This window comes from Rhinatrema bivittatum, chromosome 8 (assembly GCF_901001135.1).
Source record: "Rhinatrema bivittatum chromosome 8, aRhiBiv1.1, whole genome shotgun sequence".
NCBI classification, from domain to species: domain Eukaryota; kingdom Metazoa; phylum Chordata; class Amphibia; order Gymnophiona; family Rhinatrematidae; genus Rhinatrema; species Rhinatrema bivittatum.
In genome coordinates, this window is record NC_042622.1 from 111,708,930 (window position 1) to 111,734,740 (window position 25,811).

Here is a 25,811-nt window from a genome sequence, read left to right on the forward strand (position 1 = left end):
CGCGCAGAGCCCCGGGACTCGCGTAAGTCCCGGGGTTTTTCGAGGGGGGCGTGTTGGGGGCGTGTCGGGGGCGGGCCCACCCCAGTAACACATAACAGGTTATTACTCAACAGAATATAAGCTATCCATGACCCCAGGATTTATCATCAGAGAGAGAAATAGTAAAATTTAAAAAAATAAAAGAAACAAAGCCTTGAAGGAAAAAATTAGCGCCCTTCAAAAACCCGGAACTATTAGGGGGCGTGAAATAAAAAGAAGAAATAGTAAAAAAAGAAAACAACGAGAAAGAAAAAAAAAAACCAAAGCAAACAAATAATAAACTACCCCCTGAGTCCAGACTCCAGAGAGAAAATTGGCATGGCAGAGCTTCAGGGGATAGAACGAAGTGTATCGTCCCAAAGGTCTCTAGGAAGCTACGAAACTGGCCAAGAGTACATCCCTGATGCAAACGAGGGTAGTCAAGCAAGTCCCTTCCACCCTGCTAACGAAGCAGGAAATCCCCCGGAGAGTAGTCAGTCCGGTCGGGCAACTGTAGTCTGTCGGCATCCACGCCTCAACACGTGAAGAAAACAATGGCTGGGGTCCGAGAGTAAAAAGAAACGCAGAAACTAAGGTAAGAAGAGGGCGGTGTCGAGTCTCCAGTATGTTAAAAGGTCTTAAGCAGCCGCCATAATTCTGCAACCGCCGTCAGGCTCTTCGCCGCCATATTGGCGAAGTGAAAAAGAAATGAGCATAGGTAAGCTGATATTCATCCATTTGCCATGGTCTCGAGAAAGCTTTGAGCTGCGGCCAGCGTATCAAAAGTGTGCATTTTCTCGGTGTGCCACAGTCGAAGGCGGGCTGGATATAGGAGGGAGAATTTAATGGCGCGATTGTGGAGAGTCGTGCAGAGCGGCGAAAACCGCCTGCGCGCCTCAGAAACGGTAGCAGAAAAATCCTGGAAGATTCTGATAGGGCTTGTCTGGTAATTCAACTGGGCTGTGCTGCGTGAGGCCCGCCACACCTCCGCCTTATGCGCTGAGTTTAGGATCTTAGCGATTACTAGGCGGGGCTTCCCCGAGTTGTTAGGCCGGGACCCCAATCTATGGGCCCTCTCCACAACCAACTTCCCACGTAGGTGCGGCAGGTCTAGGGCGGTCGGTAGCCAATCTTCCAACAACGAGCGCAATGATCTCTCCGCTATCTCTTCTGGGAAACCCATAAAGCGCAGGTTATCTCTGCGGGTCCTGTTCTCCAGGTCCTCAATCTTTTGCGTTAGCGCTGCGAGAGTTTTATGTGGGATGCAATGCTGCCAGAAGCGGCCCCCGCGCCATCTTCCAACTCAGACACACGGGATTCGATCTGGTCCAACCGGGGGTGCAAAGCCGTAATAGAGTCCCAGACCTCCCCCAGTTCCGAATGCAATAGGGACCATTTTTCATCCAGGGCTTCCTTAATAGCCGCTTTGATCTTCTTAATGGTGAGGGCGGGGGGGAGGAGGGGTCGGCGGCAGACTCACCCTCACTGGCGCACGCCATCTTGGCATCAGGAGCCCGTGGTTTTTCTTTTTCCCTCCGCCCGCTTTTTGTGGTCATTCCAGGCGATGTCCTGCACCAAGTACGAATGGTGGACATGCCATATTAAAGATTGTGTGGCTCATCTAGTTTAAAAAGCAACTGCTCAGGTCGGATGGGCCACGATGGACGAGGTGGGCCTGGGAGCCAGAGGCAAGCACATCCTGCTGGCTCAGCACATCACGTGATCCAGCCTGAAGAAATCTTTTAAATATAACCTGTTAGCTTCCCATACCTGGCCAAGTCTCAAAAAAGGTGGCACATTTGAAATAACAACTCTAACTGAAGGGGGATGACAGGGGCATAACAGAAACAAAAGTATAATCTATAACAATACCCTTTGAAATGACTTTCAGGCCGATACAGTAAAGCGTGGCCGCGGTTACCCTGCTTCTAACCCGCTTTGTACCCACAATTTGGCCGCGAAAGTCCAACCCACGATTCACTATCCCATCCTTACTGCTTCTTGAAATCAACGGGTAACCCTTTCTGCCCGCGGGATGTATATGATATGTAAACGATCGGATTAGCTATTCCCTCCAATCCAGTAACGTGCGCCCCAATTATCGCCTTTTTAACCTGCAGTTTTGCCGCATGTTTAACCTGCTAATTTACCGCCTATCCTTACCCCTGCGTTAGTGTGGAGCGTCAGGCAAGCCCCAGTAGAGAGAGACGAAATTTCACGGGCAAACTTTCCTGTGAGGCTTCAGCAGCCCGGGGCGGATCGGGTGCTCCCCATGCGAGGCGGCTTCCAGCAGCTCCCGCCGGTGAAGGTGCATGAACGCATGCAAATGATTGCTTCACTGCCTGACCCCCTCAACCCCCGGGACAAGACCTTTAGAGGAGCCAGGATCGGGCAAACTTTCCCCCAGCCCCCGCTCACCTGCCCTGGCCGCGTCCATGGGTGCCGGTCTCCCGTGCGGGCTCGCTGACAGCTCCGGAGCAGCCCCAGTCCTCTCTCCCCTTCTCCCGGGGGCAGCCGGCGGCGAGAGCGGCTTCAGCAGCCCGGGGCGGATCAGGCACTCCCCATGCGAGGCGGCTTCCAGCAGCCCTCGCCGGCGAAGGTGCATGAGCGCACGCCAAGACCTGAGCGCCCAGCTGGATGTCCGATGTCACGGCGTGCGCTCATGCACCTTCGCCGGCGAGGGCTGCTGGAAGCCGCCTCGCATGGGGAGCGCTCGATCCGCCCCAGGCTGCTGAAGCCGCTCTCGCCGCCGGCTGCCCCCGGGAAGAGGGGAGAGAGGACTGGGGCTGCTCCGGAGCTGTCAGCGAGCCCGCATGGGAGACCGGCACCCATGGACGCGGCCAGGGCAGGTGAGCAGGGGCTGGGGGAAAGTTTGCCCAATCCTGGCTCCTCTAAAGGTCTTGTCTCGGGGGGTGAGGGGGTCAGGCAGTGAAGCAATCATTTGCACAGGACAACAAAACAAACTGCACCAGCCCTTCTCCTGTATCCACTTCCTGGTACCTGTCATTTCAAATGTCATTTGAAATGACAGGTACCAGCGCACCCAGGATACTGTATAGGCGCTGTATAGCGCTTTATACAGTAAAATGGATTGCGCTTCATGGACGCACTTTGGATGTGGCTTGCATTTGCATGCCATTTAAATATTGTATTGAGCGGTATGTGATCCGAACTGTGCGTGCGGCAAACGAGGGTGCGCCCGGCACTACCACACTCTTTCTTCCGCGTCCTTACTGTATCGGCCTGTTGGTTTGCTAATTCATACCTAGTTACAAAAAACAACAGCAGCTTTATTCATTCTAGAAGCATACCTTATGTTCTTGCAATCAGCAACCTCACCTACTGCCAGCACACATTCCTCCACAGATGCATTTTCTGGAGGCAGGAATCTAACCCCATGTCTACGAGTTAAAACTTCACCATTTTCACTAGGTGGAGATTTTCCCCCTGAACTGGCCATTCTAGTCAGGTTTGCTGACCAAAGTCAGCTTAGCCAACAACTTTCAGCCAACAAACAACAAAAATAAACCAAAAAAAAGAGAAAGACACAGAAACATCAGTTTGTACCCTTTTTACTTCAAAAGACTGTACTTTGAGTGTTTTTTTCATGTAAAATCTTTTATTATAAATGCATAATTTGAAATTGTGTGTGGAGAGGGCTGTGGTAGGGGGAAGGCTAGGCACTGTGCTGTAAGATTCACTTAGGGTGCCTAATACCCTTGCACTGACCCTGATTTGTAAAAGAATACAAATTAAATGTAAAAAAAACCCAAAACAGAATGAGGAGGGACCAGCCCAGTAATTGTTTGCACACGGCTGCAGAAAAGATAACACTGGCCCTACATGGCAGTGGTATATGTGGAGATGCATTGGCGGGGTTCCCATCCCTCCTTAGTGAAGAGACCTATTGTGGAGGTGCCATGTGGTGATGCATTGGCAGTTGATAGGGGGGGGGGCAACACTGAACGCTTTGTGAAAGGAAGCTGCAGAATACAAGATTTTAATAAATAAATTGGCTCCCGGAGACCTTCGCTATGCCTCTAGTCATGTTTTCACTACCTAAGGCTTTTTTGCATGCAATAGGCCCTTACTGCATGCAAATAGGAGTAGTTAGGGATTGATTGCCTGTCTGGTAAGGTTTTATTGCCTTGCATGATGTCTCCTGCAAGGCCTATTTAGATGAATTGAAGCTGCCAGAGTATCCAATTAGCCATCAGGGGTGTGTGTGAGAGAGAGAGAGAGAGAGAGAGAGAGAGAGACTCACCGTGATGTCAGCTCCCTAGATGGGTATTTGTATCCCTATGGTAGGCCCACCTAGTAACGAGGTGAGGTTTAGGTAGCAGGGTAGGGGGTTAGGGGCCCCTTTGACATTCAATGTTAGATGTACTAACAGAACAGTGGTCTCTTGGGAACATTTGATGACCCTCGGAGTGAGGAAACTCACTCCAAGATGAGATTTGTACAATGTTCTCTCCACCTAGCTCATCAAGCTAGGTGGAGAGAACTTTGTACAAATCTCATCTTGGAGTGAGTTTCCTCACTCCGAGGGTCATCAAATGTTCACAAGAGAGTACTGTACTGTTCTGTTCGTACGTCTAACATTGAATGTCAAAGGGGCCCCTAACCCCCTACCTAAACCTCACCTCCAGTTACTAGGTGGGCCTACCATAGGGAGATGATATTATGGCCAGTCTCTCTCTCTCTCTCTCTTTTTTATTGCAAAGTCTGATAATGTTATTGCAATTTGCACTAACTTAGCTCTTCGCATAGGTAATTAGCACAAATTGTGATAAAATGAATATTTGCATAAACCACACCCCTTTTGCTATCGCATGCGATAGTTACCGCATTTTGATAAATCTAGGTCTAAATTTGCAATGAACAGCACTGCCCTCTGAACTAAGGCTGGAAAGAAACTTTTTGGATTTTAAGAAAAACTTGAAAACCTGGCTCTTTAAACAAGCACTGATTTAATTTCAATTAAGCAACATATTTGATTTGTAATTATGAAGGACTGAGGCTTTTATCTCTTTCTTTTCATCTTCTTTCCTCTTTGTTCTTTCTTGTATCTCTTTTATCTAGGAAAGGGACTATTGTTTTTATTGTAACCATTGTTTATTTTTATTTCTGTTCTTATTTTTAATGTAATTTTATGATTTATTTTAATGTAATGGTAAGATTTTATTGATTTTATTTATCATAGTTTTGGTAAACCGTTTTCATTTGTCACAGAATGATAGTATATACAAAAATAAATAAACAGCAACCCCAGTTATGGACTTGTAATGCACAGCCTTGTGTTCAAACATTAGGCCTGATTTTAACACATTCTGCAGCAGTTTATAAAGGATTTACCCAGTGGAAAACATGCTCTTCAGATTTTTAGCTTCTTCCTCCCACCACTATTCAAATTTTGCTGGAGATTTTAGCATTTGAAATTCCACCAAATGCAATAGCAAACGTACTGAGAATCTGCTGTAGTTCTAAAAGCCCTTTGGGTGATGACTGACAACTCTCATAATCTGCCTGGGATTTTTTTTTTAGACAAGATTTCAGGATAAACTTGAAATGAAATCCTTAAAGTTACAGTTATTGAGCTTAAGTAGCCTAAGGCCCTTTTATGGGGAGCAGATGATCAGACCCTTATAACATTTTCTATACTTTCAATCTTAGACTGAACATTATTATCACAAACCATGCAATTAATATTCAGGATGTGTAATGCTGGACCGACCACAGATGCCATGCTGCAACTGGCCTGCACTCACCCCAGGATGCTGCCATTGCTCCTTAACAGTGCATGCGCCTCTAATTGCACTAAGAAGGTCCCGCGGCAGGAAACCCTGAACGGTGCTGGGAGATGACATCAGCATGAGATGGGAATTTAAAACACAGCCATGCCCTCAACCAGTGCCTCAGCAACAGGTCCCCTGTGCAGTGTGTTGCTCTTCAGATCCTGCCTTCTTCCTGTTTGTCCTGCCTTGCCTCAGTTCAGTCTGCCTTTGCCTTGTCTTGTCTAGGCCTAGCCTGCCTCTTCCTTGTCCTGCCTTGGCTCAGCCCAGCCTGCCTCAGTCTTGCTTGCCCAGTCCTTCCTTATTCCCTCTTGCCTTGTTGTCCGTCCTGGCCTGCCTTTTCTCAGCTTGATCTTTCATGCTCTGATCTCTCTGCCTGGCCCTTGACATTGCCTGATCACCATCAGCCCTGACAAGTGCCCAAATTCTTCGCTGCTGTCTGCTGCCAGCCCAGATGTTAGTTCGCCTGTCTGCTCTCCGGGACTCTTGCCTAAGTCTTGTGGCCCCCAAACCCAAGGGCTCAATCTGTAGGCAACAGGGTTGGTATAGGTGAAGCTTGCCCTTGTCCCAGCCTGAGCGGGTTTGCCAGCTGTAGGCTAGGGCCTTACATGTTCACCTGTAAGGCTGTGTCAATCATGCCACAGCCAGAAGAGCTCACACCCCATGACAGGATGCTGTACAACCCTGGAAAAAAAAGTCTTGCCTCCCTCCTTCTAAGTTTATTCTAAGAAGTACAGTAACTCTAGAAATGAGATGTGTTGTCTTTTGAAATTATAAATAGTAATATTAGTAGTAGTAATAGTAAGACAGATTTATAGCAGGATATAAAAAAACCTTTTTATGTCAGCAGCTGTTTATTACGCATCTGCATTTGTTTAAAATAAATAGAAAATCCAAACCGAATCAGGAAGATTTGTTTCAGATTTTTTAAAACAAATATGAATGGCCAGTGTCCCTGTAAATCCCCCAAACTTTTGGGTTCATTTGGTTTGTGCTGTTTCCTGAAATGAATAAAAATTTAAAAATTCATGAAAAAAATAATAAAATGACCCAAAAATATATGAACAAACAAAGTTTTTCTGCACACATCCCTAGTGTTTATCCCCTCTGAGAACTCCCACTCCCACAGAGAGGTAAAATATTCAGGAACAAACTGATTACAATACGCTCTGGTAGAATAAGACCTATGACCCAGAGACACCCAGTCTCCTGAACGAAGAAACATACAGGATATCCATCCCCTCTCCTACAGAAGAGTCAAATATGCAGGAATATATTGGTTACAGTGGGCTCTGGAAGAATAAGGCCTATGGTGAACAGACATCCAATGTCCCCATTGATACCTTTACATAATGCCTTTTCTGCATTGGAAAATGAAGCTGCACCTGAAACAGAAAATGAAGCGGTGTCTGAAAAGGAATGACACCCAATGCAATGGAAAACACTTTTAACATTATCAAACCTCATAAAATTAAGCTCCATCTGCTAGGAGACTCAGTCATTAGAGGAACTTATTTGGAAATTTATTTTGAAGGGGACACAGTAGTTCAAAACCTTCCAGGATACTCAGCTGGTAGAAACGCAAACCAGGTTATCAATGCAATTATAGAAGAAAGTAAAGACTCTAATATCAGTTATCATCCACATGGAGACCAACAACCTTGCTAGAAACAGTATCTAAGCAGTACAGAAAGATTTCCAGTGTCTCAAGAAGGAGATTAAACATATGGTAAAGAATATTGTCTTTTCTGAAACATTACCTGTTTACAAAAAGGGAAAGGAAAGGATAAGCCAGATAAAAAAAATGAATACAAGGCTCAAAACAAGGTATCAAGACAATGGATTTGATACAGTGAAGGCTGGGGCTGTGTATGGAGCAGTAAAAGACTATATAATAAGGATGGTTTTTTACTCTTTTGGATAATAGAAAGACTAGGGGGCACTCCATGAAGTTAGCATATGGCACAATTAAAACTAATCAGAGAAAGTTCTTTTTTACTCAACGCACAATTAAACTCTGGAATTTGTTGCCAGAGGATGTGGTTAGTGCAGTTAGTATAGCTGTGTTTAAAAAAGGATTGGATAAGTTCTTGGAGGAGAAGTCCATTACCTGCTATTAATTAAGTTGACTTAGAAAATAGCCACTGCTATTACTAGCAACGGTAATTAGTTTTTGGGTACTTGCCAGGTTCTTATGGCCTGGATTGGCCACTGTTGGAGACAGGATGCTGGGCTTGATGGACCCTTGGTCTGACCCAGTATGGCATGTTCTTATGTTCTTATGCCTACAATTGACAGTGGCAGGAAGAAGAAGATCCTATGTGAGAAATTGTGATCATACATCATTAGGCATTTAAACCAGAAGATGGGGGTGGCAGAAGGTGGCCAATGAAATTGGAATATCACTCCCAAGCAATACAGGAAGTGAGAAGAGAAAATAAAATCAATCACCTCAACATTCCACACTTAAGCAAAAGAGCAGAAAAGGTGACCATGAAGAGTAGCAAACAGACCCATAGATTCATCAAAATGCTATAAATATAGTGGAAATTGCACCCACAATAAAAAGAAATTGGGCATTGTTAGACAAATAGTAAAGTTACCACATGACACATTATTTCTTTTTTACGCACATGATAGAGATTGAGAGAGAGAGAGAGAGAGAGACTCTGTAAGGAGTCAATGTCAACTCGGGGTGGGTTTGGGGAGGTGGTTTTACATACACAGTCAGAGGAATTAACTGCAAATTTGATATGACTGATGAATTTCTATCATTTGAATCAATGAAAGGTACCAACAAGAGGAGTTGATTAGTACAAAGTTGATTAGTACAAAGTCATTGATTCAAATGATAGAAATTCATCAGTCATATCAAATTTGCAGTTATTTATTTATTTATTTAATAATTTTTATATACCGTTTTACCAACAATAAATGCCGACCAAAGCGGTTTACAATATTTCAAAGCAAAATTAAAAACCAGATAAAACTTCAGTAGAAAACACATAACAATAAAATGAAGCGGGAATAAAAATACAATAATAATAATATTATCAATAACATAAATAAATAAGATGACATAGTATATGAAAATTGGCTATTAATACTTTAAAAAAAACTTAAAGAGTAGAAATAAATAAAACACTGGGCTGCAATTAAGAGTTAGTCTGATACAACACAAGTTCAAATACTGGTATGGATCAAAATCTAGAAAAAATTCTAAGATTTCTAAAAGAGGGATACAACTAAAAGCCTACATGCTATGGAGTGTTCTCAATGTCCTTAAATGCTACTTGGAACAAGTGAGTTTTCAATGCTTTTTTAAACTCCTTCCGATTGAATATGTGCCTTAAAGGGTCGGGCAAAGCGTTCCACAATATGGGGCCTACGACTGAAAACGCTCTATTTCTGGTCACATTTAGTGCCGCATTTTTTGCAGAAGGGACCTCTAATAGGTTTTTACCCGCTGATCGGAGTTCTCTGTGAGGTTTGTAAATACGTAGCGTAGTGCATAACCAAGTGGAGTCAACGTTGTTTAACAAGGAGTGAGTTAACATAATGATTTTATATTGAATACGGTATTTAACAGGTAACCAGTGCAGCTTATATAAAATTGGTGTAATATGCTGCTTAAAAGGTGTGCCTGTAAGAAGTCTTGCAGCAGAATTCAAAACCAATTGCAAAGGCTTAATAGTGGATTCAGGTAGCCCTATATATAAACCGTTGCAATAGTCTAGGCCTGACAGAATTAGCGCTTGTAAGACTGATCGATAGTCTTGATAGAATAGTAAAGGCCGTAAACGTTTTAAAACATGTAGTTTGAAAAAAGAGTTCTTGACAATTTTAGAGATGTGTTGAGTTAAGGATAGATTAGTGTCTATCCAAACTCCTAAATTCCGCGCTACTTTAGTAATCTGGATAACATCATTACCCAGATGTATGCTAGATGGAGGAGCATTGGACGAGTCGGATATAAAACTGAGATACAGTACTTCGGTTTTCTTTTTATTCAGTTTCAAACGATTGTGCGACATCCATTTTTCTATGGTACTAATGTATAGTTGAATCAAAGAAAATGTGTCAGACCAAGAGGATTTGAAAGGAATAAAGAGTTGGATATCATCCGCATAAAGTTTAAATTGAACATTCAGTGATGCCAAAATTCGACACAATGGTAAGAGATAAATATTAAACAAAATTGGTGACAATGAGGACCCTTGGGGGACACCTGTACTTTGAATGTATTTTTGAGATGAACAAGAACCCATATTAACCTGTATGTAACACCCCCCTCCCCCCACACACATACACCGTATTTGGATGAATGACCCATCAAGGAAGAAAAGCTAGAAAATTATGACCACAAATGCTCTTAACCTGGGCAACAAAATATGCAGGCCCTAATGGTGGAGGCAGACTTGGTTCTCTTGATTGAAATATGGCCATCCCAGACTATAAACTGTTAAGGAAAGATTGACAGAAAAGAGGAAGGAGTAACTCTTTTTGTAAAAAACAATATCAACACTAGTGGAAATGAAACCAAAGGGTGAATAGTCAATCAAACAATAGTGGAATACAAAATTCACCAGTACTTCATAGACTCATCATTTTGAATCAAACATATATGACCATCATATAAAAGACAGTATTGTCTACTTATTAGTGGAAAAAGTAGTCTTTTCTAGACCTCATCTTAAGTTATAATCATTGGTCATATGAAGGTGTTTTTTTGAAGAATTTTTCTGTATGCAAGTTTTAAGGAGAAAAGAAAGTATGAAAACTTAACTTAAAACTCCTCTTGTTCTTAAAGGAGAGCTGCCCGACACTGCCAACACTGTTTCAATGTTTCGGTTCCTTAGAGCAGTAGTGACTCTCTTATTTGTCCTTTGTCAGCTGATTAAAACTGGTTAGATCCTTATAAGTGCCAGTATGAAAGTTAGCTTTTAACTTGCTGGTTGTACTGTGCTGAGCTGTGTCGCTCCTAGAAGTGACAGCGTTGCTGACTGGAACAATATCAAAGCAAGTGAAATGTAAGGGGGAAGGGAAGAAGTATTATGGACTAAAAAAAGAAGATGGTTCTTTCATTTACACTGGTGTGGTCTACAGACCTTTGACCCAAACTGGAGAACTAGGCAGAGATCTAGTCAAAGACATTCAAAAGTTGGGAAAGGGTGAAGTGTTGCTCGTTGGAGATTTTAATCTGCTGGATGTGGATTAGAGATCTCTACTGCACAATCAAGGAGTTCTGCTAAAACAAATGGTGATGGAACTCATGAGGGAGGGAGTGACACTTGATTCAGTACTCACAATTGGGGATAATTTCTCTAATGTATGAGTAGGAACTCACTAGTGATCATCAGACAGTATGGGTCGATTTTGCAGTCACATGAAGATCTAAGATTTGAATTTCAAAAATACAGACTTTGGTAAAATGGGGAAATACCTAGAGAAGGAACTAGAAACTTGGAAGATGATGGGTGAAGTGGAGCAAAAGTAGGCCTAATTAAAAGGAACAATTTCAAAGGCCACAAATCTCTATGTAAGCAAAGTAAACGAGAGTAAAAGGAAAAAGAAACTGATCTGGTTCTCAAAGGAGTTGGCTGAAAAAATAAAGACAAAAAGAACATCATCCAAGAAGTACAAAGGTTTCCAAAACCAGGAACCCAGGGAAGAATACCTGGCGAAGCTGAGGGGATGAGGAAAGAAATTAGGAAAGCAAAAGGTGAAGGGGAAGAAAGGATTGCCAAAGAGGTAAAGTAAGGTGACAAAACATTTTTCAGATACATTAATGAATGAAGGAAGACCCAAAGTGGTATAGTAAAATTGAAAGGAGACAAGAAGCAATGTGTTGAGAAAGATGATGACATAACAGAAATATTAAATACATATTCTACACTTTGGTGTTCACTGAAGAAGACCCTGACGAAGGACCGTTACTGGTTGTCAAGAACATGGATGGAAGTGGGGTAGATTCAATCCCATTTACAGAAGAGAAGGAATGGGAAGAGCTATGGGGCCAGATGGGTAATTCCCAGGATACTAAGGGAGCTCAGAGATGTGCTGGCAGGGCCACTGAAAGACCTGTTCACTAGATCTCTGGAAATGGGAGTGGTACCACTAGATTGGAGAAGAAAGGTTATGGTAATGCTTCACAAGGGTGGTAGCAGAGGAGGCTGGAAACTACAGGTGGGTTAGCCTCGCCTCAGTGATGGGAAAATTAATGGAGACTGTTAAAGGAGAGAATAGTGTAATCAAGTGGGTTTCTGGACCCGATGTAGCATGGCTTGTCCTGTCAGACAAATCTGATTAATTTTTTTTTTTTTGATTGAGTGATTAGAGAATTGGGTCAAGGAAGAACACTCGAATTTGATTTAATTGGATTTCAGCAAAGCTTTTCATATAATCCTGCATAGGAGGCTCATGAATAAAACAAGAAGCTTGGGTGTGGGCACCTAGGTCGTCGAGTGGATTACTAATTGGTTGACTGATAGGAGACAATGTGTAATGATAAATGGAACATGCTCTGTTGAGAGAACAGTATTAAGTGGCGTGGCTCAAAGATTGTTTTTGGGTCTGGCTCTGTTCAATATCTTCCTGAGCAACACTGCGGAGGGGTTAGAAAAAAGGTTTGCCTTTTTGCGGATTATACTAAGATCTGCATCAGCGTAGACATGCCTGAAGAAGAGAATGAAAAAGTGATTTAAGAAAACTTGAGTGGTCGAAGATTTAGCAGCTGTGATTCAATTCCAAGATGTTCAGATTCATGCACCTGGGATTTTGTAATCCAAAAGAGCTGTAGGTGATGGCAGGCGACAGATTAACATGCATGGACCAGAAGAGGGACCTTCGGGTGATTGTGTCTGGCGATCTGAAGGCAGTGAAGCAATGTGGCAAGGCGGTAGCTAAAACCAGAAAGATGCTAGGCTGCATAGAGAGAGGAATAACCAGAAGGGAAAGGGAGGTGATAATGCCCTTATACAGGTTTTTGGTGAGGACTCACCTGGAGTACTATGTTCAATTCTGGAGACTGTATCTAAAAAAGGATAGAGATAGAATGGAAACGGTTCAAAAGAAGGCAACCAAAATGGTGTGGGATCTATTTCAGAAGACCTACTAGGAGAGGCTGAAGGATCTAAATATGTATACCCTGGAAGAGAGAAGGTGCAGGAGAGATATGACACAGACCTTCAGATACCTGTCAGATATGATGCACAAACTTAAACTTTTTCTGTGGTCAGAAATGGTAGAACTAGTGGTTATGATATAAAACTCCAGGGAGGATGACTCAGAACCAATATCAGGAAATGTGTTTTCACCGAAAGGGTGGTGGATGCCTGGAATGCCCGCTCATAAGAGGTGGTGAAGATGAGAACAGTAAATTCAAAAGGGCATGGGACAAACACTGCGAATCCCTAAAAGCTTGAGGTTGAAAAAGAAGAGGGTGATATTATATTTCTGCATGGGGGTAAATTACATGGAGCAGCAATTACTAAACTTAACAGAATGCATGCGGGTAACCTGCATGGAGTGGCAGTTACTACCTTTAACAGAATGCATGGGAGTAATTTGCATGGTGCGGCAGTTACTATCCTTAGCAGAATGCACATGGATAACTTGCACAGCGCAGCAGTTACTACCATAAGCAAATTGCTGGGCAGACTGGATGGACCATTTGGTCTTTACTGCCATCACTACTAAGCTACTATGTTAAGTTGGCGTATGCATGTTTTTGACATATGAAATTGCAGCTGTGTTGGCATCCTACTGCTCTGCCCGATATATCCTAGGTTCTCTTCGGTGAAGTCTCACATGCTGTGCTCCACTGAGAATAATATCATGGTTTCAAAACATGAGTCTGCCTTCAAGCTGAAACAGAATCACAGAATGCCGAGACTTAAACATTTCACAGCTGCAATGTCAGTGATTACAACAGTTTATAACGCGCACTCTTGTTCAGTGCGTTTCAATGTCCTGGCTGAAGAACTATAATGGAAGCTTTCTCTCCTGAGCAACTGGAAAGTATTTTTGCTCCTAACTCAAATCCGTTAAGGGTTCACAGTCCAGGAGTTTAGTGTTACTTGTGGACTTATTAAGAATGAATTTTTAAAACCCTCTGCATCCCTTTTTGTTTTTAAATTTAGAACTGGTAAGGTTCCTCCTGCTCCTTTAGAATTCAGCTCATTCAGAACTAGGACTGGGATCAGCTACCATCCATGAACCTTTATTCACAACCACTCAGGTATATTTACCCTATTTTATATTCCCTCTAACATAGCTAATCCGATCATTTAATTTAATTTTTAAATTTAGATTCTGCCTTTCATGATTACTAAGTGGAGTATATTCTGATGTTCTGGTCATTGCAACAACAGTCATGGACTGGGGGGCCATGTACCAGGACCCTCTCCAGAATCTTGACATTATGGGTCCTGAATCTGATGGCTAGGTGTCGCCCTTGAGCGATGGCCATAATTCCTTTCTCCTGGGGACTGTCAGTGCTGCCTTTCTAGCATCCCAGCCCAGGCTTACAAAGGGGCAGAAGGCTTGACTAGGAGAGTGCACCAGGAATCTCCTGTGTGGCATTATGCACCACTGCCACTAAGCCACCCGCTTGGTCTCTCCGCATCTTTTCTTCATGTGCAAGGAATTTGCAAAATCCCTACAGGGCCTGCTTTTTGGCATTTTGCTCCTCCAGTGTTCGAGCTTCATTAAGAACCCAATGTCACTGGGCTAATTACATTGCATTGTCTTAGTCACTCAGGACAGCAATGGGAAAATAAAAAGGAGAGCAACAAGGGTCCCACTCACTAAATCACTCATAGTACTACAGTTATCTATGCATTTGCAACCTTTATCTCTGTACCAAGTCCCATGGCACTGAGTGAGCAGGAAGCCCGTCGATCCGATTTGCCCTGCCAAATACCTTCCTGCTCAAAGAACAGTGTTGCCTACTCTATCCATCAGGTTCAGAATCCCATTAGTGGTTCCATATGAAACTTTTCAGTTTTCATACATCGGGAGCTGAAGATCCGGCCCCCTTCCTCTCTGTGGCCCACCCATACACTGAGTTCCTGATTTCTGGATTTCTCGTTCTTTTAATAAGGAAACCTTCAATTACTAACAGGGGAAATGGTTTGCTGAGCTGAAGCTTAATGCGCACATTCCCTCCTTTCCACACATCCCCCCACCCCCATTACTGTGTGAACTTCATGGAAAAACATGAGCAAAACCATCTAAGACCTCTATGAATTTGGTTCTACAGCATTTAATGAAGCAGGTATTGCAGACCGAAATACTTTCCTAGCTTGGACCCTTCATTACTGCATATTTCCACATACAACAATATATTCTGAATTGACCATTACCCCAAAGAGAACCTGGCTGTAAAGTTTAATAGAGAGCACAGCATATCTGGCTCAGGTCTGGGTCAGTAATGGGGTTGCTCTGCATTCCAGAAATCATTTTGGTGTCTTGGGGTTCACTGAAGCCAAATTCAAGGGTTTTGATTTTTAATATTTTTTTGCAAACAGTGGTGGGCCGGAATGCCTCGGTTCGGACATGCCTGTGTCTCTTGCTTTGGTACAGTGTGAAAACGTCATTCGATCCCTTTAGCATCTCTTCAAAGCCCAACTCCTGTTCCACTTTGTTAAGGATGCTGTTTTTCCCGTAAGCTGAAGGGACCCACATGTTGCCCTCAGGACTCACAAAGTGAAGCATGAAAGTAGCTGTCGGGAGGATGTGCCTTGGGATTGTGTCTTTTCCCTTCGCGCTGCATGGTCTTGAAAGAGGCCTGTTGCTTTTAGGCTGTTTTGGTGCCAGCTTGATTCCATATCCTTTCATGCTCATCTCAAAGTTTTCTCCTTCCCTGGAAACATGCTGTAATAAGGATGTCGCACTACTTCCTCCCTGCTGGTCTCTCCCAGAGTTAGTGTGCAGCACAATCTCTCTTGTGTCTTTGTTCAAGTAGCCATAACTAAGTGAGAAGCAGAAAACAGGTTCTGGAATTAGCAAGTGCTGGCATTCATTTGACCATGCTTTCTGAGTTAGGCAAAGGATATACGCCTGGTACTCTGAAACTCAGGCATGAAGAGCTGCACCCATTACTAGGGATGTGCTTTCATTTGAAACAAAATTTCCCTTTTTATTTCATTTCATTTTAAAAAGGAAAAAAATGTGTTTAGTGTTCCTTTTGTATTTTGTTTTCAGTTAAGCAGCAACCACCCCTCACCCCAAAAACAACAGCGCTGGAACCATTAAGATTTAAATACTGAAGCTTCCCTGGACCTTCCACATCCTACCCCCTATACCCATCTTACCTCATCTGAGGGTGAGGTCTAAACATCCAAATGGGACAGGAGCAATCTCAACCACTGCTGACCCACTGGGTTGGTATTTCAAAATGGCGCCAGACTCCGGGTCCTCTGCTGCTATTTTTAAATACTGACCTAGGGATTGTTCCTGCCCCATTTGGACATCTAGACCTAACATCCAGGGGTAACCTGTTGGTACCCGTGGTGGCACCGGTGTTTTTCAGCAAGGGGAGTGGGGATCCTGGCCTCTTCCTTTTGGTTTCTTATTTCTTATTCATTTTCTTTCATTTGAAATAAGTGAAATAAAATAAACCACAAACAAAACAAAATAAACCATAAACAATAACAAATTAAGTGCACACCCTTAGCCGCTACCATGGACTGTTTACTGTGGACAGCTACATACATTACAGAACAAGAGAGGGCAAACTTCTTTGTCAGCACATAAATAGGTTAATAGGAAATTTGCACAGCAGCAAGATAAGAAACTACAGGACAGTGCTTTATACTGAAGCCTAGTAACCGAAAAATTTATTGGCACCTACTAGACAATTTGTAAATCAAACCAAACTTATTTACGTGCCTATTGTTGTGATGGTGCATCACTAAACGATGGTATAGAAAAGTTTTTAAATAAAATAAAAATAAATAAACTTCTGAACTAAAAGTGATTTTTTATAATACTCAGGGCCATGATACATAAGTAAAGAACATGTGTTCTCTCTTTGGTGGTTCTCAGGCCACTCTTGCTGTCATACAATCTATCAGTGGTCTCCCATAGTATCTATAGGAGGGTGAGATAAGGCAGCTGAATGCATGGCACTGGGATAAAAGCCCTGAATTTGCAGAAAATACACACAACCTTTAAGTCAACTTTTTAAAATATCTATATCTACTTTGCTGGTCACGTAAAAAGACGTTCCCTTCTTAAGTCTACGGGTTGAAATACCTCTTCAATGCATCTTTCTTTCAAACTTAGGGCCAGATGTTATAAAGGGTTTCCCCCTCTTTTAGCCATTCTGTTTTTAGGCTTTTTTTCTTGCCTAGACACAGAATGGGAGAAAAAAAGCCTTAATAAATCAGGCCCTTTGAGTCTATGGGAAAAAATGCTTAGCTTATCCAGCCTCTGGCAATATCTCTTGAAACTGTGGAAAGAGTTAAATAAATTACAGCTTATAAAAAAAAAAGCATTATGTTATGAGAACAGTAGCAAGTTCTTACAACTGGAATAGGTTTAAAATTTGGGGCCATGTGCTTTAATTTCCTATAATTGTGTAGTACAGAATATAATCTGAGCCTGTGGACAGGTTCTGTGCCATCTCCCAGCCTTAACACTCATGGCTCTGCTTATAAGTTTTACATGCTCATTTTGGAAATGGAGAAATTTCCTTATCTGATAGTTTTTTTTCCATCTGATTTTTATATTCTGCTTTTTGGCACTTCAAAGTGGATTACATTCAGGTACTGTAATGAATACCCTGTCCTCAGAGGGTTCATACTCATAGTTTATACCTGAGGCAATGGAGGGTAAAGTGACTTGCCCAAGGTCACAAGTAACAGCAATGGGATTTGAACCCTTGTCGTGGTGGTTCATAGCTGCTCCTCTATGCCATTGGGCCAGCTACACCAGGCCAGCCCTGACCAGTAGGTTATTTCCCCCTATCAGCAGATGGAGGCAAACAACTTTGTTTTTCACTGTGACATCACAGCCACTACTTAGGAGGTGTAGCTAGCAGAAGGAATCCAGTTCCTTCTGACAAAGCTTCGGCTAAGACCCTCAACAATAAAAAAGTAATCCCAAAGAAGTTTCCCTGCTACCTACCACAAAGGAAAAAGGGGAAGTAACAAAGATGAGGAACCAACAAGAAAATTCAGAAATAATGCAGTCTCACATCCTGGGTGGGTCCTGGACTGGTGTAGCAGGACTAATTGAAAAGAAATTAACAGGTAAGGAAATTTCTTTTTCCATCTCATCCTGTCTCACCAGTCTAGCCCTGACAGGTGGGAAGTACTAAAGCATCATCTACTCAGGCGGAAGAAAGTGAGGGCTGCCTGAAGAACCGCCACACCATAAGCCATATCCTCCTATGCCATCACATCCAGTTGATAATGCTTCACAAAGCTTTGCAGGGAAGACCAAGTGACTGCCTTACAAATATTGGCTGGTACAAGCACAAGCACCTCTGCCCAAGTTGCCAACAGGGCCCTGGTGGAGTGCGAGCACACCAATTCTGGAAGCTTTTTGCCCTTCAGAAGTAAGCTGACTCAATCGACTCCTTTATGAAAGGACTTGAACAAGTTAATGTAAATCGGTTACTTATTCTCTCAGAGAAGGACTAGGGGGCACTCCATGAAGTTAGCAAGTAGCTCATTTAAAACAAATCGAAGAACATTCTTTTTCACTCAGTGCATAGTTAAGCTCTGGACTTCATTGCCAGAGGATGTGGTTACAGCAGTTAGTATAACTGGGTTTAAAAAAGGTTTGGATAAGTTCCTAGAGCAGTGGTTCTCAACTTTTTTTTGGCGGGACACACCTGACAGATGGTTCTCACATGCGTGACACACTGAACATGTGACCATCATGGGGCTAAATGTAAACATGCACTCTGCATCCACAGGAATCCCCTCAACCCCCAGCAGTGAGTGCAAGGCAGATCTAGGGCATTACGCTGTACAACTCGCCATACAAAAAAGATATTCTGGTTCTGATGACATCTCAGTAAAAGCAAAACAAACTCCCTTTACTACCAGGCACAATAGCCTTCCTTATGAAAAGACAGTAATTTACCACTAATGCATATCCTATTGAGAAAACACAACAAATAAGATTGATACAAATGCCTACATGCTAGTAAAATACCTCACCTCGGTCACACACCCAGAACTCACCTTCACCAAGTACAGAAAAACCACAAATTATAAATATGGAGACAAACTGGAAAGGAAAACTAAAAAAGCCACTCTGCATGCAGTACAAACCTGGAGAAATGGAAAGAGAAATATAACAACTAACAGACTCTCAGGATTTGCAATAATGCACACAGACTAATCCGCACAAAGTTACACCTGTATTATGGAACACACTCAGACAGTAACAACCCTATCTAAGAAATATAACTATTAAACCAGGCCCTAAACACTAATACATTTCCTGTTTGGAAAACAGAATAAGCCAAGCTGCTATAGAGCCTCACATAGAAACAATTGTAAAGCTATACTAAAAATGTTACAAAACAACTGCTGAAAAGAATAATATCCAACAATTAAAAACTCATAAAAATTATTAAAACATGTCCAAATATCAATAAAATATTTCAAAATAGCAGACATCGCATAATACCCAATAATTAAAATGGCAGTCAATCAAGAAAATAAATTAAAAAAGCCACCTTTACTTACCCTTTCCAGCAACTCTCCTACTCCTTTCCCTTCCAGGCCAATAGCACTCACCAGAAGCAGCAAGGGCTGCTGAAGCTCTCTCCTGAAAATCCTCTTCCTTAGCGCCCACAACCAGTCACACACACACACACACACACACCCAATTAGACCCCACGACCAGTCTCGGTCTCTCTCACACCAGCCATCTTCCTGACCAGTCTCTCTCTTTCACATATGCACACTAATCATCTTCCTGAACAGTCTCTCTCTCTCTCACACAGAAGCACATCACCACCCTGACCAGTCTCTATCAATTACACACGTACTCTCTTATGTACAAGCTTTCAATCACACACAAATGCTCTCGCACCCATTCACACCAGCTCTCACCCAGGCTTCCATTCACACCCACACACACAAGCTCTCACCCAAGCACCCATTCACACCAGATCTCCACCCAGGCACCCATTCACACGCACAAACACAAGCTCTCACCCAGGCACCCACACACACAAGCTCTCACCCAGGCACCCACACACACAAGCTCTCACCCACTCACACCCACAGACACAAGCTCTTACCCAGGCACCCATTAACATCCACACATACAAGCTCTCACTTAGGCACCTATTCACACCCACACACACATCTCTCACCCAGGCACTTATTCACACCCTCAGACTCAAGCTCTCACCCAGGCACTCATTCACACCCACAGACACAAGCTCTCACCCAGGCACCCATTCACACCCACACACAAGCTCTCATCCAGGTACCCATTTACACCCACACACTCAAGCTCTCACCCAGGCACCCATTCACACCCTCAGACACAAGCTCTCACCCAGGCACTCATTCATACCCACACATACCAGCTCTCACCCAGGCACCATTCACACCCAACACACAAACTCTCACCAAAAACCTTTTCTTCCTTCACTGCAGAGATGGGCTCCAGTTCTTCCGTGGCTTTACTCCGGCAGGCCTTCTTTTTTTCGCCACCACAGGGATGGGCTCCCGTGGTGGCCTCAGTCGGGTTCGGGTTTCCTCTTCGCCTCCACGGGGATGGGCTCCTGTGGCGGCCTTGCTTCGTCGGGGTCGGGTTTTCCTCTTCACGCCACGGGGATGAGTTCCCATAGCGGCCTTGCTTCGTCAAGGGTTGGGTTTTCCTCTTCGCCGCCACAGGGATGAGCTCCTGTGGTGGCTTTGCTTCATCAGAATTCAACACTGACATTCCTCCCACCCCATCCCCGGGCTATGCGATGCCTGCTTCACTGGCCAATCAAAGGCTTCCTCCCTTCTTCTTACTCCCACTGGCAGGTAGAAGGGAGGAGGCTTCCAATTGGGCAGTGGGATAGGAAGAAAAGAGGCTTCCAATTGGCCCGTGGGGGCTGGAAAAAGGGAGAAGAAAAGTACAACTGGGCAGTGGGACACTGGAAGACGCGACACACCTGCCGGGGCTTGGCGACACACCGGTTGAGAATTGCTGTCCTAGAGGATAAATTCATAAACTGCTATTAATTAATAAGCAATAATAGCTTATTTAATGTTTAGGTACTTGCCAAGTACTTGTGACTTGGATTGGCCACTGTTTGAAACAGGATATTGGGCTTGATGGACCCTTGGTCTGACCCAGTATGGTATATCTTGTGTTCTTATGATCTTATCCAGTGAGACTGTGTGGCCTTAGAGGCTGCCCCTCCTTGATGCAGACCTCCAAAAAGGGCTAACATGCTTGACTTGTGAAAGGCACTAATGACCTTCAAGTACCTCAGGATAAGTATCCACACATCCAGACATCTGTTGACCTGATACTCAGGTCCACACTCCTCCCTAGAGAAAGACAGAAGTGAAATCAGCTGATTGATCTGAAAGGTGAAATTTACCTTTGGGAGAAAAGACAGCACCAGTCAAAAGGCCATCACCTCCAATGAAATCCTCAAGAAGATAAGGCAAGATAAGGCCTGAAGCTCCGAGACTCACCAAGCAGAGAACACCGCAACCAGGAAGGCTGTCTTCAGTGACAAATTCTTCAAGGCACTCTGTTTCAAGGGCTTAAAGGGGGCCCTCGTAAGGGCTCTCAGTACTAGACTACCCAGCTCAAGACTTCTAACAGCTGTATCACTTGAAGAGTCGCACGCTCTGCTTCCTTGTGAGACAGCAACTGTTTTAACCAATCGAGATACAGTGGACTGTGATTCCCTCACAGCAGAGGGCCACCGCTGCTACACCCATCACCGTGGCAAAGATGTGTGGTGTGGTCACCAGATTGAACAAAACTGTAAGTGCTCCTGTGCACACAAAAATGGAAGTACCTTTGATCCATATCCGAAATGGGAATATGAAGGCAGGCTTCTGACAGGTCCAATGAACAGAAATACTTCTTCTGGCGAACCGTGGCATTCATGGACCATAACATCTCCGTGCAAAAATGCAGCACCCACAAACTGCGGTTCATGCCCTTGAGATCCAGGATGAGAGGAATGGAACCGTTCTTCTTAGGCACCACGAAGTAGATGGAATAACAACCATAGCCCCACTCCAAACAAGGCATCATGACCACCACCCACAAGAGCTGAAGCTTCAGCAAAGTCTCATGGACCGCCTGTCGTGAGTGGAATAGGGCGTCTCATATGGAACAATACAAGTACAGAGCATAACCTGAGCACACAATCTCCAACAACTACTGGTTAGACGTTATGTGGATCAACTCCCAAAAGACCTTCCGCAGATGTCTGCTGATGGGAGTCACGAGGGAGTGAACACGGAAGACCTCAGTAGAAGGCCCTACTGGCCCCTGCTGAGGAAGCGGCATCAGCTTTTGTCTTCTGCACCATGAAAGCACTGACCTTTCAAACTGGAAAAAGTAGAAGAGACTAAAAAATTACCTTCCAGGCTGATACTGCCTTGAGGCTTGAAACTGCTCCTGACCTCTGTTGGCCCTATAAAAGGAACAGCTCTTGTCCTCTGGTAAGCACTGGGGTATAGGATCTTCAAAGTTCTTCACCACTGGTCCAGGTCCTCCCTGAATAGCAGCCTGCCCTTAAAGGGCAACTTTCCCAGGTGAGTTTTAGATCAATCTCACAGCCACAGAAGCTGGTGCACCATAACCGACAGGGCCACTGACCGAGAGGAACTGTGTAACAGATCATTCAGTGTGCCTGCCAAAAAAGCTGTGGCGGACTCCATCCTGGCCTCCACTTTGCTCTCTGGAGCTGCTGGATTCAGTGCAGGAGGTCGCAGACCACCAGAGCAGAACAGATGTATATATGAACAGCCGTTGCTGACGAAACAAACAGACTTCGCAGAGAAGGCTCCATCTTCCTATCCTGTGGATCCTTGAGTGATGCGCCCCCCCCCCCCATAGCAATAGTGGTATACCTGATCACAGGGGTGACCTGAGCATCCACGATCGGAACCTAAAAAAAACTTCTCCATTGAAGCAGGAGAGAGTGGATATAGGCATTGCAGGAGGTTAGCCCCCCCCTCAAGTCGGGTCTCCAGTGGACTCCCACTCGATCAACATCATTTTCTCAACTTTCGGGTGGAGCAGAAAAGCAATGTAGTTTTTCGTTTCCTTTTAATGATTAAATCCCACACCAGAGTGTCCTGGGGCTTGGATTCCTCCAGCCGGAAACAGGAAACTACTTGTTCAATCAGGTAGATCATCACGTCCTAGTGGAAAAGACATATCACGGAATCATCCTCAGGACCAAGTGGAATCTCTCTTTCTTCCACAGAGGCTGTGCTATTGGCATCCCTGGACCCCTCAGCATTCCCAGGGTCCACCAATGAAAGCTGTGACACTTTGACAGCCGGCTGCAATCTCTTAGACAGATGAAGGACCCACTGTGGAGACTCTCAAGTCTGATCCTGCTCCTGTCCTGGAGAAGCACAAAAGGCCTGGTGGAGAAAATGAAAACATTCTGGGCTAAACTCTTCCTTGGGCCCTGGGACCAGGCTGGAAGTAATCTCCTAGGGGAACCAGCACGGGAGGTGAACTGAACTTCCCCTGTCCCCCCTGCCTTGCTGACATTCAGGCCTCACCGCATGGACGAGTTCAAATGGCTGCCGACTCTGGAGAACACGTGGGAGACTGCATGTCAGGGCCTTCCAGAGTCGACACGCCAAAAAAATCAGCAGGTGGTGAAGAGAGAGCTAATTCCTCCATTTGTCACTCTGCCAATGCCTCACCCATCTGAGCGCAGACCAAACAGACAGGCCTTTTCTCCGCTGCAGCCCAGAGAACCTCGCAGGTGTCGCAGGGTCAGAAGGCACAGGCCAATCTCTCCATCATGTCACACAGCACAATTCCTTCCTCACAGCTGCAGGCACCCTGAGAGAATCTTATGCGCTCACCTCTGCAGTTGCACTACTGCGTCCCCTGCTGCTCTCGCCGATGGCCTGCACACAAGGATAGGCCGCTGCTCCGTGCTTTCTTACCTTTTCTTTTTCTTTTTTTTCTGAAATAAAGACAGGACTCCAAATAGGAGAGGGGGAGGGGGGAAGCCACACACAAATAAAGACAGGAGAGGCAAAGCAAGAGAAAAAACCCTTCCGAGCAGGAAGACTTCTACTGAGTCACAGAGAGGTTCCTTATCTGTGGAGCAGGATCTCTAGACTCTAGTTTCTCTGCTTCTTTGAATGTTCTTTTTTATTTGCTGCTCCTGGGTCAAACTCAACAAACCACCCTAATAGGGCCGGGAGCTGGTCCTTGGGCTCGCACTGCTGGTAGAACAATCAATGGCCTGGCCCTGGGGTCTGATCACAGATCCATGGTCGCATCTGCTGCACCATCCCAGCCTTATCATCTGCTAGAGGCAGAAAATGTAGGATACTGGATTTTTTCTGCTAGCATCTCCTCCTAAATAGTAGCTGTGATGTCACAGTGGAAAACAGTGTTGTCTACTTCCATCTGCTGGTAGTGGGGAAATAACACACTTCTCAGGGCTGGGCTGGTGTAGCAGAACAAGATGGAATTAGAGTTTTAACCATAGCCTTTTCAGATGCCTGCTTTGGCCACTTTTTATTCTAATATATTTGTAATTGCATGAAACGTTTTTCTCTCAGCTTCTTTCCCTTTCTGGAAGCCACCATCACATCAAGCTCCTGGTGGCCAGAAGGAAGGAAGGTTGACTGAACAGGCCTAAAATGTTCTACTTTTCTATAGCTCTGTGCAACCTCTTCTCTCTGATCTCCTCCTACGTCTCTCCTTGTGACCTCCATTCATCAGGTAAGCTACTCATATCTGTGCCCTTTTCCTCTATTGCTGACACCAGACTCTGCGCTGTATACCTGGAATGACTTTCTTGGGTTGGTGCATCTTGCTTCAAATCTAGTCATGTTCAAGTCCTGCTTAAAGACCCACCTGTTTGAGATTGCTTTTAAATCCAAAAAACTCTTACTTTTTCTAATCTTGACCCTCTCAGGTTAAACATTTTTACTGTAATACTTAGGTGACTACTAAAATTGATTTTGTTATTGCTGTGTGTTTCAACTAGATTGTAAGCATCATGGACAGGGTTTGTATCTATTTTATGTATCTGTACAGTTCTGCATATGCCTAGTAGTGCTACAGCAATAAATAGTAGTAATAGTACAATATTGTGCATGTTTGTGGAGTAATACAATGCTAAATAATACTTATTCCATTCTCTTTGTTTCAGACCTGTTTCTCCTGACTGTTCTTCTCCACCCCTTTTTGCCTTTTACTTTATACATACAAACACACCACACATACTACTTTTACAATAACAGTTATTTCATTTTCTCATGACAGGATAGCCTTTTTTCTGCTCAACAGAAGAATTTTCAGATTTAAAAAATATTAGCTGATTGCTGCTTTTCTAAAATTGCTAGAATAGATAAATTACGAAGTGCAAAGGTGCAGCTCCAACTTTTAAGTGGTAGTTCCCTGTACGTACCAGGATCAGTCCAGGACACCTGGGTTGTGACTCCGCACCAGTAGATGGAGACAGACTAAAACTTGTGGGCGGAGCCATATATGCCCCTGTGCCAGTCACAGCCCCTCAGTCTTACTCTGTCTCCAGTAGATGGTGCAGGTCCAGTCACAGCCCTGCCTGACCTGATTCTGGTGGTTAGTCAGGTTTGATTTTTGAGCTAGTTTTGTTAGGTCTAATTGTTCTGTGCTAAATTGGGTTTTGTTTTTAATTCTTTTCCCGGGTGCCCTGCCTCCCAGGGGAGTTGAGAGGTCCTGAGGGGACTACCCTCCCCCGGTTGAGGCCGCTGCCAGGGTTGAGGACCCGGCTGAGCTAGTGGCAGCATCAGGGGTGACACCAGGGAGCCTGGTTCA

The 25,811-nt window shown here is 44.2% G+C and overlaps 1 protein-coding gene across 5 annotated transcripts in view; it reads right to left on the reverse strand.

The window, feature by feature from the left end:
- The window catches only part of WDR38 (WD repeat domain 38), a 210,675-nt gene that overhangs the window by 109,502 nt on the left and 75,362 nt on the right, over positions 1–25,811 (reverse strand). For all 5 annotated transcript variants that reach the window (XM_029612449.1, XM_029612448.1, XM_029612450.1 and 2 more), the window contains exon 6: positions 15,516–15,783. In XM_029612449.1, the coding sequence (XP_029468309.1) occupies positions 15,516–15,783 (268 nt within the window). The remainder of the gene's footprint in view (positions 1–15,515; positions 15,784–25,811) is intronic.